The sequence below is a fragment of the Anopheles arabiensis genome, chromosome 3, assembly GCF_016920715.1.
Source record: "Anopheles arabiensis isolate DONGOLA chromosome 3, AaraD3, whole genome shotgun sequence".
In the NCBI taxonomy this organism is placed as follows: domain Eukaryota; kingdom Metazoa; phylum Arthropoda; class Insecta; order Diptera; family Culicidae; genus Anopheles; species Anopheles arabiensis.
In genome coordinates this window covers 47,183,643-47,197,449 of record NC_053518.1, presented here as the reverse complement: position 1 = coordinate 47,197,449, position 13,807 = coordinate 47,183,643, and the positions used below count along the sequence as shown (strand labels likewise).

Genomic DNA, 13,807 nt, shown 5'->3' with positions numbered 1-13,807 from the left:
GACCAGCACACTTCCACAACCAGTCTCTTATGTTCTTTCTTCTCGCAACATAGCTGAACGAGGAAGAGTCTTTGAAAATCTAATTTGAATAAAAATGGCTCATGGAACGGAACGCTCTACAACGGCGTCATTGTCATCGCCTACGGTCCTGCCAAACCCGCATATTTTTATACAGCAAAAGCTGCCTGGTAGCTTCCTCCTCGGTTTAGGAAGTGGAGACGAGAAAAAAAGGCAAAAGAGAATTCAACGAAAACCCGGCATCATCGTGGTGGAATGCAAATGGAAAGATGGTGGTGGCAATTATACTGAACATTCATTTGATTGCAAAGCAAAGCGAGATGATCTTCTTATCAGCGGTCCCGAAAAGCTGTTGAAAGAGCAATGGGCACAAATCTCTATACCAGTAGAACATATAAATCCGGTTTACTTTCTTTGTCTCAATCATTGCTCTTGCCCTCATCTTCAAGGGAGATGGGGAAGATCCCTTGTTTTTTCTTCTTGCTTTTGTTTCACTTTTGCTCCTATATCCCACCTTCAGATCAGACACGCCCCGAAATTCGAATTATATTCATCCGGGTGCGTTTTCTTTGGAGTTTTTCTTTGTACCAAATGAAACAACAAGATGAAAACGTAATTAGGTCGACATTATCTTTTCATTTTACCAAACAGCCGTGAATACCATCCGTTCCTCGGTCACCCTGTCCCGGTTGTACATGCGACCTCACTTCTTGGGTTTTTTTCACTTTTTTCTTACAAAATCTGGTTTTCTCTGTCGCATTTGCTTCAATTGTATGGCCAATCTCCATCCACGTCTACTTTCCCGCCACAATGTCGATATACCGGTAGATGCCTGGTGGGTTCGAGTTTTCGAAAACGATCCTTTACAGCTTTGTGATTAGGATGTGGGTTCGACTCATTATTTGCATTCTCTTGTATGCGTTGATAGATTTTGTTGATTCCTCGTTCTTCGTTAGCTGCAATTATTATGTCAGGACGTACAGAAAGTTAGAGCTCATTAAAAAAATGACAATCTGACCATATTTAGGAACATAGTTTGTCATATGAAGGGTTGGAGATAGTTACAATAAAAATACGTTAGTTCAACATTTATGCAAATAATTAAGCTTTAAAACATAATACCAGATAGATAATGTTTATTATTTCTTTATGCAATCTCATTAATATTTTAATATTAATATAATTAATATTTTTATTATAACGACGAATATGGGAGCAATCAAAAAGCATACTAATGAAAATAATAATAGGTGGTTCGAGATATTTTTTCATAAAATAATAACGCATGTATAATTTTACACCATAAACAATTGAACATGAAGTAACACTTTTACTTTAAGATTGTTAATATTTCACGGTAGATTGTTAACATAATGAGTTATTATTCAAGCGGATTTAATATTATACGCAGGACATTTTTCACTGTGCAGTACAATAACGATATGCTCCAATGATGTTTTAAAGTGTGCTTATGTTTTTGTTTTACTTTTTATGGCTTTCCCTCAAAAAAGCCCAACACCGGAAAACCGTTAAACCGATTCAATATTCACGCGATACGTTTGTATCGTGCGCAAAGTCTAGCAGCGGTTCACCTCAGGCACAGACAAAGTTTGATATTAAAAATAAATCCATTGTCTCAAAAGATGAAATTGGTGTTAATCTGCGTTTAATCCTGCCTACGTATGCAAATTTATGTGCTCGGGAAATTTATTGTCTCGACCATAGCGAACAAAACACGTTCCACTCAAGTGTGCAGCTTTCACGGAGAAGTGTTGAGAAACAAACATAAACCGAAAACGATTAAAATCACTTTCGCTTCGCTTGAGCGGCATGAAGAATGTGCCGGCCTGAGGCGTCGAACGCCAGATTTTCTGTTGTTTACGTGAAAGAAAGCTGGAATCGATTAGTACACAAATCTCGTATAAAAGTCATCAATCTTGCGTCGGTTCGCAGGGGGAACAGTTCGCACAAGTATCAGTATAAAGTTGCCGGTAGCATTAGAATTCCACTGTAAACCATCCGAGTGGAGTAAAAAGTATTGTGCTTTGTGCACTGAGAAGGGGTGAAGGGTGTCGTGCAGCAATTTAGAACCCCACATTTCCAAGCATGTAAGGTTTCAATCGATTCGTTCGAAAGGATAAATAAATATGAATGTGTTAGATTAACGATTTCCAACACATCCCAATGCCCATTAAGCTGGGCATTTTTTCCAGCATGGCTAAAGACAGGTTACTGACACGACATGTGTCATCAATTTCCATTCCGATTTCAATGCTTTAACCCAACATAACCCAGCAACATTCTATTCCCATCCTACCACTCATAGCTTGTATGCTTACATACACAAAAAAACACACACACATTAGAAGAAATGTTTACAATAAATATCGCGTCGTAAATCTTTGTACGCGGTAAGACAATCCATTACATCTGCCCCCGGATGTTAGCTTTTATTTTGCGAACAAACTTGCTCCTAATGCGCTAATGATAGGCAAAGATTCAATTCGTTCAATAAGGCGGACAATGAAGCTAACGGTATTACCGTTGTGTGGAAGGAACATTGCGTAGCCACGATTGTGAATTTATCGTCGACTCTTTTGTATGTGTGTGATATATCGCTTCACCGTTCAACCGTAATGTGCATTCTCTTCTTACCGTTCGTCCGACTATTGCAGATGGAAATTTTTCGGATTTTCCATTCATTTATCTGACACGTAAGTTATTGCCGTATGCGTCCAAGAGTGGTGCATCGGTCACACTCAGTGATCTTGAAAATATTGTAAATGTTTATCTGATGGTACTTTATACCCATTTTACAGGATTATGTTTTACATGATTGAATTCGTTTTATTTTTTGTTAAAAAATTGTAATAAAACGTTGGGTTTGTTTATATTTTATTTATTTATTTGATTTTTACTTTTTTAAAGTTAAACATATTAGTTATGACCTGGGTTATGTTTCGAACCAGTTATACTTTATCAAATTTATATGTTATATTTGTGACACTCGACTGAATCTATTTAATTTTTCAATTGTTTTATAATTCATTATTTGTACCCATGAACAGATTATAATTTACAATTCATCTACAGAGCCTTTTTGTTTGTAATATATCATCAAATTTCATTGGGTGCTTTACCGTTATTGCCTACTTCACAGATCCCCCCGAGATTATTAAGAAGCCAGTCAACCAGGGCGTGCGTGTGGGCGGTGTGGCAACCTTTTTCTGTGCGGCTCGAGGCGACCCTCAACCAACGGTGATATGGCGCAAAAACAGCAAAAAGATAATGAGTAAGTATATGCATCTTTTCTTGTCATATATGAATTCACCAAGCTTCATGTAGCTGTAGCTGATACAACTTTAAACATTGTTAACGCACCAGTCACACATGCATTTCTCTTACATGAGTCATTAATCATTATACGTCAAGCGTAATGCAGAACGTCACATTTGCTGAGATTGTTTCCGTAAAATCTGTCATGCGAATTGCATGAGGAGCCATATTTTATCCACCTTTCTCTCGCCTGCAACCTATACTTACAGTGACCCAGTCACGATACACGGTGTACGACGCTAATGGAGTTTCAATGTTACGTATCGAACCGGTGCGTGCTGGACGTGACGATGCACCGTACGAATGTGTGGCAGAGAATGGCGTTGGCGATGCAGTTTCGGCCGAGGCGACGCTGACCGTTTATGAAGGTAAGTGACAAGTTACGTATAAAGTGCAGAAATTATGTTCTCCCAAGCAGCGAGAAGGCGCACACCAACAGCTCCTGGATCTTACAAATTTGCCGGCTCGCATAGTCGTGAGAAAAACAGAGACAAAGAGAAAAACGCCACATCGAAACGTTCGCTGCACCGATGAGCCTGCATCGAATCATGGCAACTTGTGGCTAAACTTTTCACGTTCGTCCTTCTACAGGGCTTCAGTTTCACTTTGGATACCATTTTCAAGATAAACGATTTCAGCGCGAATTCGCGCTGTTTAAATTATGCAGAAAATTTGCCAACGATGACGATGCCGTCGACGTGAGAAGTGATTTGCATGATTAATTAAAAGTATTTCCTCATATTATGCTAATCAACCCGAATGATGTATTTTCGTCTTATGGCAAAGCGTTTTATAACTTGGACGGATGGCCACCGATAATAGATGCATTTGTACGATGCACCATGATAAATCAATGCAAATTCAACCTTAGAATATAATTTAAAGTATGTTTAATTTCTTCATAGAATATTTATTCGATTATTCGATGTTTAAGAATATATCAAACGTATTTTTTTATAGTGTAATGAAAGATTGTTTCATTTAAAGTTAAACTTTACAGTGAACCATACAAACGCAATTATTAACACGATATAAACCCCACAGTCTGAATAACTGTTGTAGCCATCTCGTAATGTCTTTCATGCGTCAGTAATGTGCTCAGAAACACAAGTATCCCAAACGTCATTTACAGTTCTCTTCCTAATGTTCGTTTTAAGTTTAGCACAATAGCTCATCAAGGTATGCGTAGCCAATTAGCTTCGGGGAAGGGCACACACAACAAAGATCAACTGGAATGATACGAGTTGTGGAAAAGCGCTACCCAATTATATTATTTTGAATACATATGTAAATTGTATTTCATACAAGCAATTAACTCCTTTATCTTGTTTTACCTCGCACAATTATTATAGCCCCAAGATGGCAGAGATACCGTGTTTAACATGTCAAGGGTGGCTCATAGGCATATTTTAAAGCCATATTTTTGCAACATTATAAAAAATGGGTTGCCACATAAAACCTTTTTCTACTTATTAGAACGCTGCGTTCAGTGCTATGGACTAAATGCGTCTCTTAGCTGAAGCTTCCAACAAACGATAGAGAATATTTGAAACTAGTTCTTCGACCTTGCTGGAATTTCAGCAATATGACGCATAAATTATGCCCTGATGTTGGCAAACTTCTTGCCTCCATGAAAGTGCGCGTCCAATGTTTGTTCACGGGGCGCAAGTTTCTTCACGTGGCAGTAATTTTAGCGGTATACACCACCGGTAACGTTCAACCGACATTATCCATTTATCCAAGATGACAAGCTCATGCTGTGCTTTCCGTTGGGTGTGTGAAATAGCAACAATGTGTAGAGAAAACCGGTGGACGAGAGGAGGGTAGAGCGAGTTCTGTGAACAAAAACAATAAACCATCTGTGGGGGAATATCACAAAAAAATCCAACAAACTTTTTTCCCGCCAGTTCACATTTCCTTTCAATCGTTTGGTGTTTTTTTCTCTCTCTCTCCGGGATATTTTTTGTGTTTGTTTGCGTGGGGTGGTTGTTTCCCGCAGAATTACTGGCCCTGCTGCACTCTGTCGAGGACTATCTAAAATATGCTCTCTGTGAGCATTTCTCGTTTTCTTTTAAAAAGTTATGAAACATTGGAAGGAGGATAAAGTAAAGAGAAGCAATAACTCTACACTTTTTACTCGATCCCCTTTTTTGCCAGCATTATTGTGTTTAATAAAATGCAAAATTGAACAAACCACTCATGGATATGAATGGGACTTGATACTGTTTTTTATGCGTTGCCTCTAAGAGTTTGCGTTCAACTTTTTTAATAGATTTTGGAGAAAATTATCTCATTCTGATATATTATCATCATCTGCTTAATAATGATGATCTCATTCATTACGCACAAATACGTCCTAACATAACACAATTTTAAGATTTTTGCATACTCCTCAAATATAAATTAAAAACAACAACTTTAATTACACTCCTGACAGAACCGTTGGGTGCATCCTGTTTCGTCTTCAGAAAACTGCTCAACATCAATTGTCACAATGTAAAAAAGTACTAAGGCTGGTCTGGTAGTACAGTCGTCAACTCGTACGACTTAACAAAATGTCCGTCATGGGTTTAAGCCCCGAATAGACCGTTCCCCCATACGTAAGACTTACTATCCTGCTATGGTAACAATAAGTCATTGAAAGCCAAAAAAGTACTACAGCTCCTTGAAAAACAATAAACAAAAATAAACTTTTAAGAAGCATGATGATAAAAATTGAACTTGACTACAAAAAGTCATACAATTTCAGATTTCTAGCTTCATACAAAAAAAAACTTAATTGACGAGCTAATCCGGTCCATATGCATAAAATATTACATATTCATGTAATAACATGACGAAATCAGTAACGGGCTTAATGGTAAACGGAGTGATCGACTGTTATGTTAGTTACGTGGTAACACAGCATATAAGACATCGTGGTTGACTGAGATTACACCTCCCCGACACTACATTTCAAAGCGTGTTGTGTCAGTAATGATCATGCAGGAGCGAGTAATTTAATATTTACAAGAATATATCAAATATTAAACTATTAAATATACTCTAGTTAATTATTCTGTATATTTAAACAAACATTATTGATTTTACCTCTTTTTAAGTATGCAACTAAGCCAATTATCATCTCGTTTGTTAACTATCACAGCATCGAGGCTTTCTCTCAAAATCCCATCGTCCGACAGCCATGCCACAATCGTTTTCCTACCGATTAGTGACTCGTCTAGCCTTGGTTCCTCTCTCAATGATTTATTCATAACGCACTGATAGATCCTCTTGCATCAGTGACTCGAAACAGTGTCTAAAAGCAACTCGCTAATGCATTGGGCTTTCAATCATTCAAAGACGATTTTGTAAATAAATGTGCTTTTAGTTGCTCAGTCGCGCACACAAAAAACTCAAAAAAAGATACAAAAATGTCACTAGCTCCGAGCTTTACGACCAGTACAGTTTAATGCCAACCGTTCCACAAAACGAATTCTCAAAAATGACAACGATACCACTCAGGACGGCATTCGTCCAACTGAGTTCGCTATTTGTAAATAGTTTTGCACTGCATCCATTTCTATTTTAATTTTTAATTTCCCATCGCATTGTGCGCTCTCCTCGATTATTGTGTGCTTTCGGGTGCAAAGCAGAAACATTCGGATGGTTGAATTGGTTTCTTTTCATTTCAACCCAATTCTGCTAGATATTGTGGCAATCAAGCACGGTAGGCAAAGTTTGGGGATAAAAATAGCCCTCCACGAAAGAGTGTTCTAATTTGTATTGCTATCGGAAAGTATACTTAATGATTTATTTCTCGAAAATGGGACTTTAAAGCATGCTCTTTGTGGTTTAGTCTAATATTGTAGAGTTCTGTATTTGTTTTATTGGTTAAATTAGCGCAATTATTTAGGTTGCTGGACGTACAAATGATTGTAAATTCAAAGTGAGGGAACTCATTCGTGTATAATATGCAGTTCCATTATTATTCACGATCGCTTGCGTTAAAGCATGCAGCAGCTATGTTTTATCTAACGTGCTTTTAATGCTGGCGTAATTCTCCAAGTATACTCCAAGCATAATCACAGATGTGTTTCTGCAAGCGAACGTTTGAACGTTTGCAAGCCGTTCGATCGGCGAATAAATCAACTGTTGGCATGATTTCCTTTTTTCCCGCATTCAGTCCAACCACCATCCGAACGCAATGTTATTGTCAATGCACGAAACGAAACAATTCGCACAGAATAGCGAAACTGGTCAGCCGTGTGAATGAAAGATGCAGCACACCAAAGCGAGACACTAATCCAAGTCGGATTCAAGTCTTTCTGATTCCGGATTCGAAATATTCACTTCCCAGTGAAACTTCTTTTTATGCTAATGTTGTATAAATTTGCATTTATATTTATGTGCAGTACCGCGCAAGTGTTTCACTATAATTCTGGTTCGTAACGTTTTGGAACATTGGTCCAGGAAAATACTTCCACTCCGCGAGGTCCTGCTGGCAAAAGACGCAAGATTTTGGAGCAACGTCGGTGCAAAGAATATCACTTGAAGATGACTCCTTAAGCACTACTCACAGAACTGCTTTTGGTGAGAACCATTGTCCCATTTAGGTTTTGGTTCATAAGTTGAAAAAGTCGATGAAAAACAGCACAAACATAGTAATGTTCAAGAGGCAAAATCGCTCACTGTAAAAGTTTTTTCAACTGAAAATTACAATCCTGCAGTTGACGCCTTAGAACGACAGAGCCAACCAGGGAGAGAGAACATTTGAATATGCATCAAACGGTGGCCGAACAACTGTTCCTTTTTCACTCTTTGCTTGGTGCCTTGGAAATGAGTCCCTGCTTTCCACCCCAAGGCATTCGGTCGGGCACCAAATGAACAACGCTCGGAATTCAACGTCTGACCATACGACACCACTGAAGTAAGTGCCGTGAAAGCGGACGCCTGGTATTTGGTACGGACGGCACCCGCCGTTGATTCACGCGTTTAGTCAGAGGCGTTGTGAAACGTTGGAAGGCTTGCTATAAATGGACCTTCACTTACAATATTCACTGTTGCTTAAATGAAGAAATTTGCATTGTTCTTGCATGAAAGAAAAGTTTGGTTGTCGTAGAGCGGAAGTTGCACAGTTCCACCCACTTGACGCTGGACGCCACTTCTTAAAGAAAGTGTACTGTTGGGGATGTGTTCAAGCGAGAGGAGTGAGCTGTACAAAAGAATAACATTTTATACGAGCAATTTTTCTTCCCGGCGATTATTTTGGACTGCATATAGAAGACCAAAAGACAGCGCACATTTATTTCGCTCTCACCCGGGATTTAGGTGTAGCAGTACTTGAGTCCCACTAACAGTGTAATTTTGTAGTGGGGACTCCATATTCAACAACAGAGTACAGCAGGGTGTGTCTGTGTGGAAGCATTTTTCTACCGTGAAAGGATTGGTATTTTTTTAGTTTTTGTAAGTAAATGATGAAATCAACTACAAAGCCTTTGCGGGTCGTTCTCAGAAATTCATACGTCAAAGTTTTTCTTTAACTGTATATGCCACTGAGGTGTCATTAAAATAGTCCGGTAAACACAAAAGTGTCAAGTGCTTTCTTTGCTCTAGTGTTCAAGAAACCAACTATACAGAATAATCGTTGTGGTTGACAAAAAAAAGTTTACGGAACGGCATACACAAGAACTATTTTGTTTCAGTACTTACTTAGTAAGCATTGTGTGCTTGAACCATTTAGATTTAAAACAATTGAACAATTTTGCTTTTGTCCTTGACAACATGCTCCAGATGGGTTCAATTCCCGTATAGACCGAGCCTCCTATATGCAGGACTGACTATCCTGCGATGTGTACACCAATTAGACAAAAATACTTAACCCCAGTAGTAACTAAGACATGCCTAGATACATTTTTTTATTTTTATTTTATTTTATTTATTTTATTAATTGCTCGGCCACGTTGGGTTACAGCAATAGTGCTTACTGACTATAGTATACAATTATTCACGAAGGAGTTGGAAGGAGTTTATGGTACGGAAAAGGAGCGAAGACGGGATCGGTAGACAGGATAGGATATGTTGAAATCGAACAGATCAGAAGTACTATTAAAAGACGACATAGCTCTTACAAAAGGCTCATTGCGAGCAAAACGTGTACGACATATAGGTAACTGGAGACGAAAACGATAACGTAAGGTGCGACAAGGTGCATACAAATGTAAGCGCGACAGAAGTGAAGGAGTATCAATCGTATTGAGCAATATGCCAGCGACGAAAGAAGCCTGAGCGACCGAGAGGCGGTGCTCCAACTTGGCAAGGCCTAATAGAGTGCATCTATCGTCATACGAAGGAAGCGGAATAGAGTGATGACCCAGCGACCTACGAAATACGATCCTTGTAAAACGTCTCTGGATCCTCTCAATCCTTTGGAGCAGAGATAGTTGAACAGGAGACCAGATGACACAGGCATATTCCAGTACGGAACGGACCCAACAACAATAAAGGGACTTAAGACAAAAAGGATCACGAATTTCAGTGGACATGCGACAAATATAACCAAGACTTTTGTTGGCCTTGTTGATGACATAGTCCGTGTGCTCCTTGAAAGAAAGACTCGGGTCAAAGAAGACGCCAAGATCCTTAGACAAGGACGCACGGGGAATAGGGGCATCACAGACACTATAAGCATGAGTTATACTTGTAGAAGATCGGAAGAAAGACAAGACAGAACATTTTTCAGGACACAGGACTAAACCGTTAGAAGCACACCATGTAGAGAATTTACAGAGCCAGGATTGAAGGACTAGACAATCAGCTGTAGAAGATACAGGAAGAAAAATTTTAATGTCATCCGCATATAGCAAGAAGCCGTTAGGAGGAAGGATCGAAGTACAGTCATTGAGGAAGAGAATGAACAGTAAGGGACTAAGGACACTACCTTGAGGGACACCCGAAGAACTAAGAAAACATTCAGAGAAAGAGCCACAGATTTTAACTGCATATGAACGATTCTCAAGATAGGAGTTGAACCACGGCAATATAGAGCCACCGAAACCTAGTTTTCGAAGCTTAGCAACAAGTAATGATAGAGGTATACTGTCAAATGCCGCTTTGAAATCGGTATAGATAGTGTCTACTTGCTTACCACTAGACAGATAGTGATATAGAGAAGACAAAAACACATTAGGTTGGTGGACACTGAGCGATTGGGCATAAAGCCGTGTTGTTCCGTAGAAATATAATTTTTTACACAAGGCATTACAGATAAATGGACAATTGACTCGAGGATTTTAGAACACGCACAAATAATAGAGATGCCTCTGTAGTTTGATGCTAGTGTGCGGTCACCTTTCTTATAAATGGGAACAAGCCAAGCTAGTTTCCATTGACTAGGAAAAATCCCTACACTAAGCGAGCGAGAAAAAAGACGAGTGAGAATAGGAGTGAGGGTATTGCCACATTTTTTCAAAACACAGGCAGGGATGCCATCGGGGCCTGGTGAAAACGAAGTTTTAAGTTTGGATAAAGCGGATTTTACTAGGCTTTCACTTACAACGACTGAATTACATGATATCACATCAGAGGGCGTGTAAGACAAGCCTACGTCCAAAGGAACCTTAAAAGTACTAGGATCGACAAATACACTAGAGAAATGTTTGGCAAACAGGTTACATATATCAGGATTGGACGTAGCAGAGGACAGATCAAGAAACAGGGTGGATGGAAGGCTAGCAGAGCCTCGCCGAGAGTTCGCAAAACGAAAGAATGACCCAGGATCAATAGTGAAGCGCATTTGAAGACGCCTAACGTAGCGACGATACAGATGGCGATTAAGAAGACGATAAGCCTTAGCCGCATATTTATATACACAAAGATTGTGTAAAGTATTATTTAAACGGTAGGCGCGTTGAGCGCGGTTTTTGTCCGATTTTAATAGACGTAAAGCTCTGTTCGACCACTTAGGATTAGGAGCGGGTTTGAGGTGAGGACAGCAGGAAGGGTTAATTATTTTTTCAAATAAGATGTAAGAAATAAGAAATAAGAGTTCAGGTATTATAAGATATTTTACAAACTTATCAGTAATTGTCCAATAGAATGTTGTCCTACTTACATTAAGGTGATTTAGTTATGTTTTCTAACTACATATTTAATGATTTTCTTCTTTTTCTTCTTTGGCACAACAATCATTGTTGGTTTATGTCTGGCTATACCACAAGTGGGCTTGATGGTTAATGGTTAGCAGGATAGTCAGTCTTACGTATGAGAGCACGGTTCATTCGGGACTTGAACCCATGACGAGCATGCTATTAAGTCTTACAATTTGACGAACACGAGATCGGCCTAATGTTAAATGGAATTATTTATTTAATTTGTATGGTTTCTGGTTTCTGTTTTTTGCAACATTAAACAATATGTTTTAATAGGTTAACCTAGGTCACATTGCTTCATCCCCTAGAAGGCATGTTAACTGGAGGCCAATTTAATGTATGATTATCGTTGGCACAATTTTACTTTTGAACAGTTCGCAATGCCATTTTCAATATTTAACTATAGTTTTGGTAACTTACGGGAATGCTCCTACACTGGAACTTCCGTAAAGCAAAATTATTGCCCTACACAACAACACACCACCATCGTGATAAGTTGGCCTATTATGCTTGTCGTTACGCTAAAAGAGGAAGGTATGTTCGAAAATGAGATCGTTTGTTGTGATAGTGTCGGGAACCCCGGGGCGAAAACTAGCTCGTTGGTCCTCCACCCAGTGTCGCGTCCTTTCTCATTTGGCAACGAAACTGTTGCAAACGATCGGTTTACATTACCGCCTGTCCTAGGAAGGGCTGGAAAGAAGCTACAATCACCGAAGAACGATAGTATGAGAATGGTCATCGTAGATGAAGAGATATGTTATTGACTCATGAAACCGCGAGGTTTTGTTATTTCTTTTAATTCGTTTTCTCATACGTTCATTTGTAAGACTGTTGAATCTTTGGTACAACAGTGGGTGGTGCTATCTTGTGGCTGCAATGCGAAGTTGCAGCCCCCGTAACTTAGCTAGCCAACGATAAAGACGAAGAAAAACTTGCAAAGTAAATACAGCATACTACACGACCGACCGACAGACGTGCGAACGTGGAAAATCCAAACAAGACCTTTTGCTGGCTAGCTAGAGAATGGGTGCGAAATATCGGTAGCTTTGTTTATTGCGCTACAAGATGTGGGTTCGCGTGAAGGGTGAAGCCATGGTGGGAAAAGAGAAAATATTCCTGCAAACGAATGCTGCCATTATAATTAATTTCAATTATGCTCGACATTAACGTTGTTCATGTATTATTTTGTTTCAATTATATTTAGACTTCTTGGAAAAGTTTACCGGGTTAAACACACTTTCCTCTATCCTGGAAGAAAACCAAATCTCACGCAATAAATTACTGTTCTTGAAACTTCAATAAATTTTACGTTACCTTTTGACATTTTTAGCTCTAGTTTTTTTTTTGGAATATTTGAAACATTATTTTACGTTTGCCTCAAAAACTTGATATGTGTTGAAGTATGCTAATTAAAACTAGCAGCAAAAAAACATTACCACTATTTATCAGTTATACAGCCATTCACTTATTCATTTAAGTTATTACGTTAATAAAAGTAAAGAAACTTACTATTTTCTCTTCATCCTTTATAACATCCAATTATAACAGTGTGGTTGACATAGGCAGATAATTCCTGTGATTTGGTTATGTCTTTTGCAACCCAGCGTATGAGCAAATTGTCAGCAAGAAAGAGAGAGCTATATAAATACCTCTCACAACTGTCAAGCGCATTATCTCGAAACATACGAGATCTGACAATTGGATTAATGGAAGTTTCATTCAAACGGCCTCATTAAAAAGGGCAGCAAAACAAGATTTTACACTTTGCATGCCCAAATATGTTTACAGCATCATTTGCCACCCTGTGTACCCAAAGATGAAACGAAAAACCTTGTCCTCGTCGAGCCATCCAAGGAGGAACCATCCATAACCCATGTAGTTCCATCAGTCTTATACTGGAAAAAATAATTCACTTTCACAGAGGATCCATAGTAAAAACTGCTTTTGATGGAATATTAAAATACACCATTACTATAATTGTTAGGCTAGATTTGCACTGCCTAACAACGTTAGGATATAGTGTTTGTTACGCTCCAATTCATATCATTCGTTTTATGTTGTGAAGCGAATGTGACTGATTAGAAGCAACAACATTGAACATTTTAGGCCGTTAGATCAATGTAGACTAACGTGAATAATTATATAAATCTCAAGACATAGTGCGAAGTAATCAATAAAATCTAGAAAAGCTGGTAGATAAATTAGCGGCTTCAACCGCTTGCTCTAATCTTATTCATTCCAGTTTGCTCAGCTATTTTGCACTAGATTATTACTGCCATAAATCACATGATAAACAAACTGTGGTAGGTATGAATCAGATTCGT

At 38.7% G+C, this 13,807-nt stretch overlaps 1 protein-coding gene across 16 annotated transcripts in view; it reads left to right on the top strand.

Annotated features, from left to right (window-relative positions):
- The window catches only part of LOC120902030 (tyrosine-protein phosphatase Lar), a 239,669-nt gene that overhangs the window by 156,383 nt on the left and 69,479 nt on the right, over positions 1–13,807 (top strand). For 15 of the 16 annotated variants that reach the window (XM_040310497.1, XM_040310494.1, XM_040310495.1 and 12 more), the window contains 3 exons: positions 2,694–2,732; positions 3,179–3,310; positions 3,564–3,722. In XM_040310497.1, coding sequence (XP_040166431.1) covers positions 2,694–2,732; positions 3,179–3,310; positions 3,564–3,722 — 330 coding nt within the window. The remainder of the gene's footprint in view (positions 1–2,693; positions 2,733–3,178; positions 3,311–3,563; positions 3,723–13,807) is intronic. The other variant, XM_040310506.1, reaches the window with a different exon arrangement.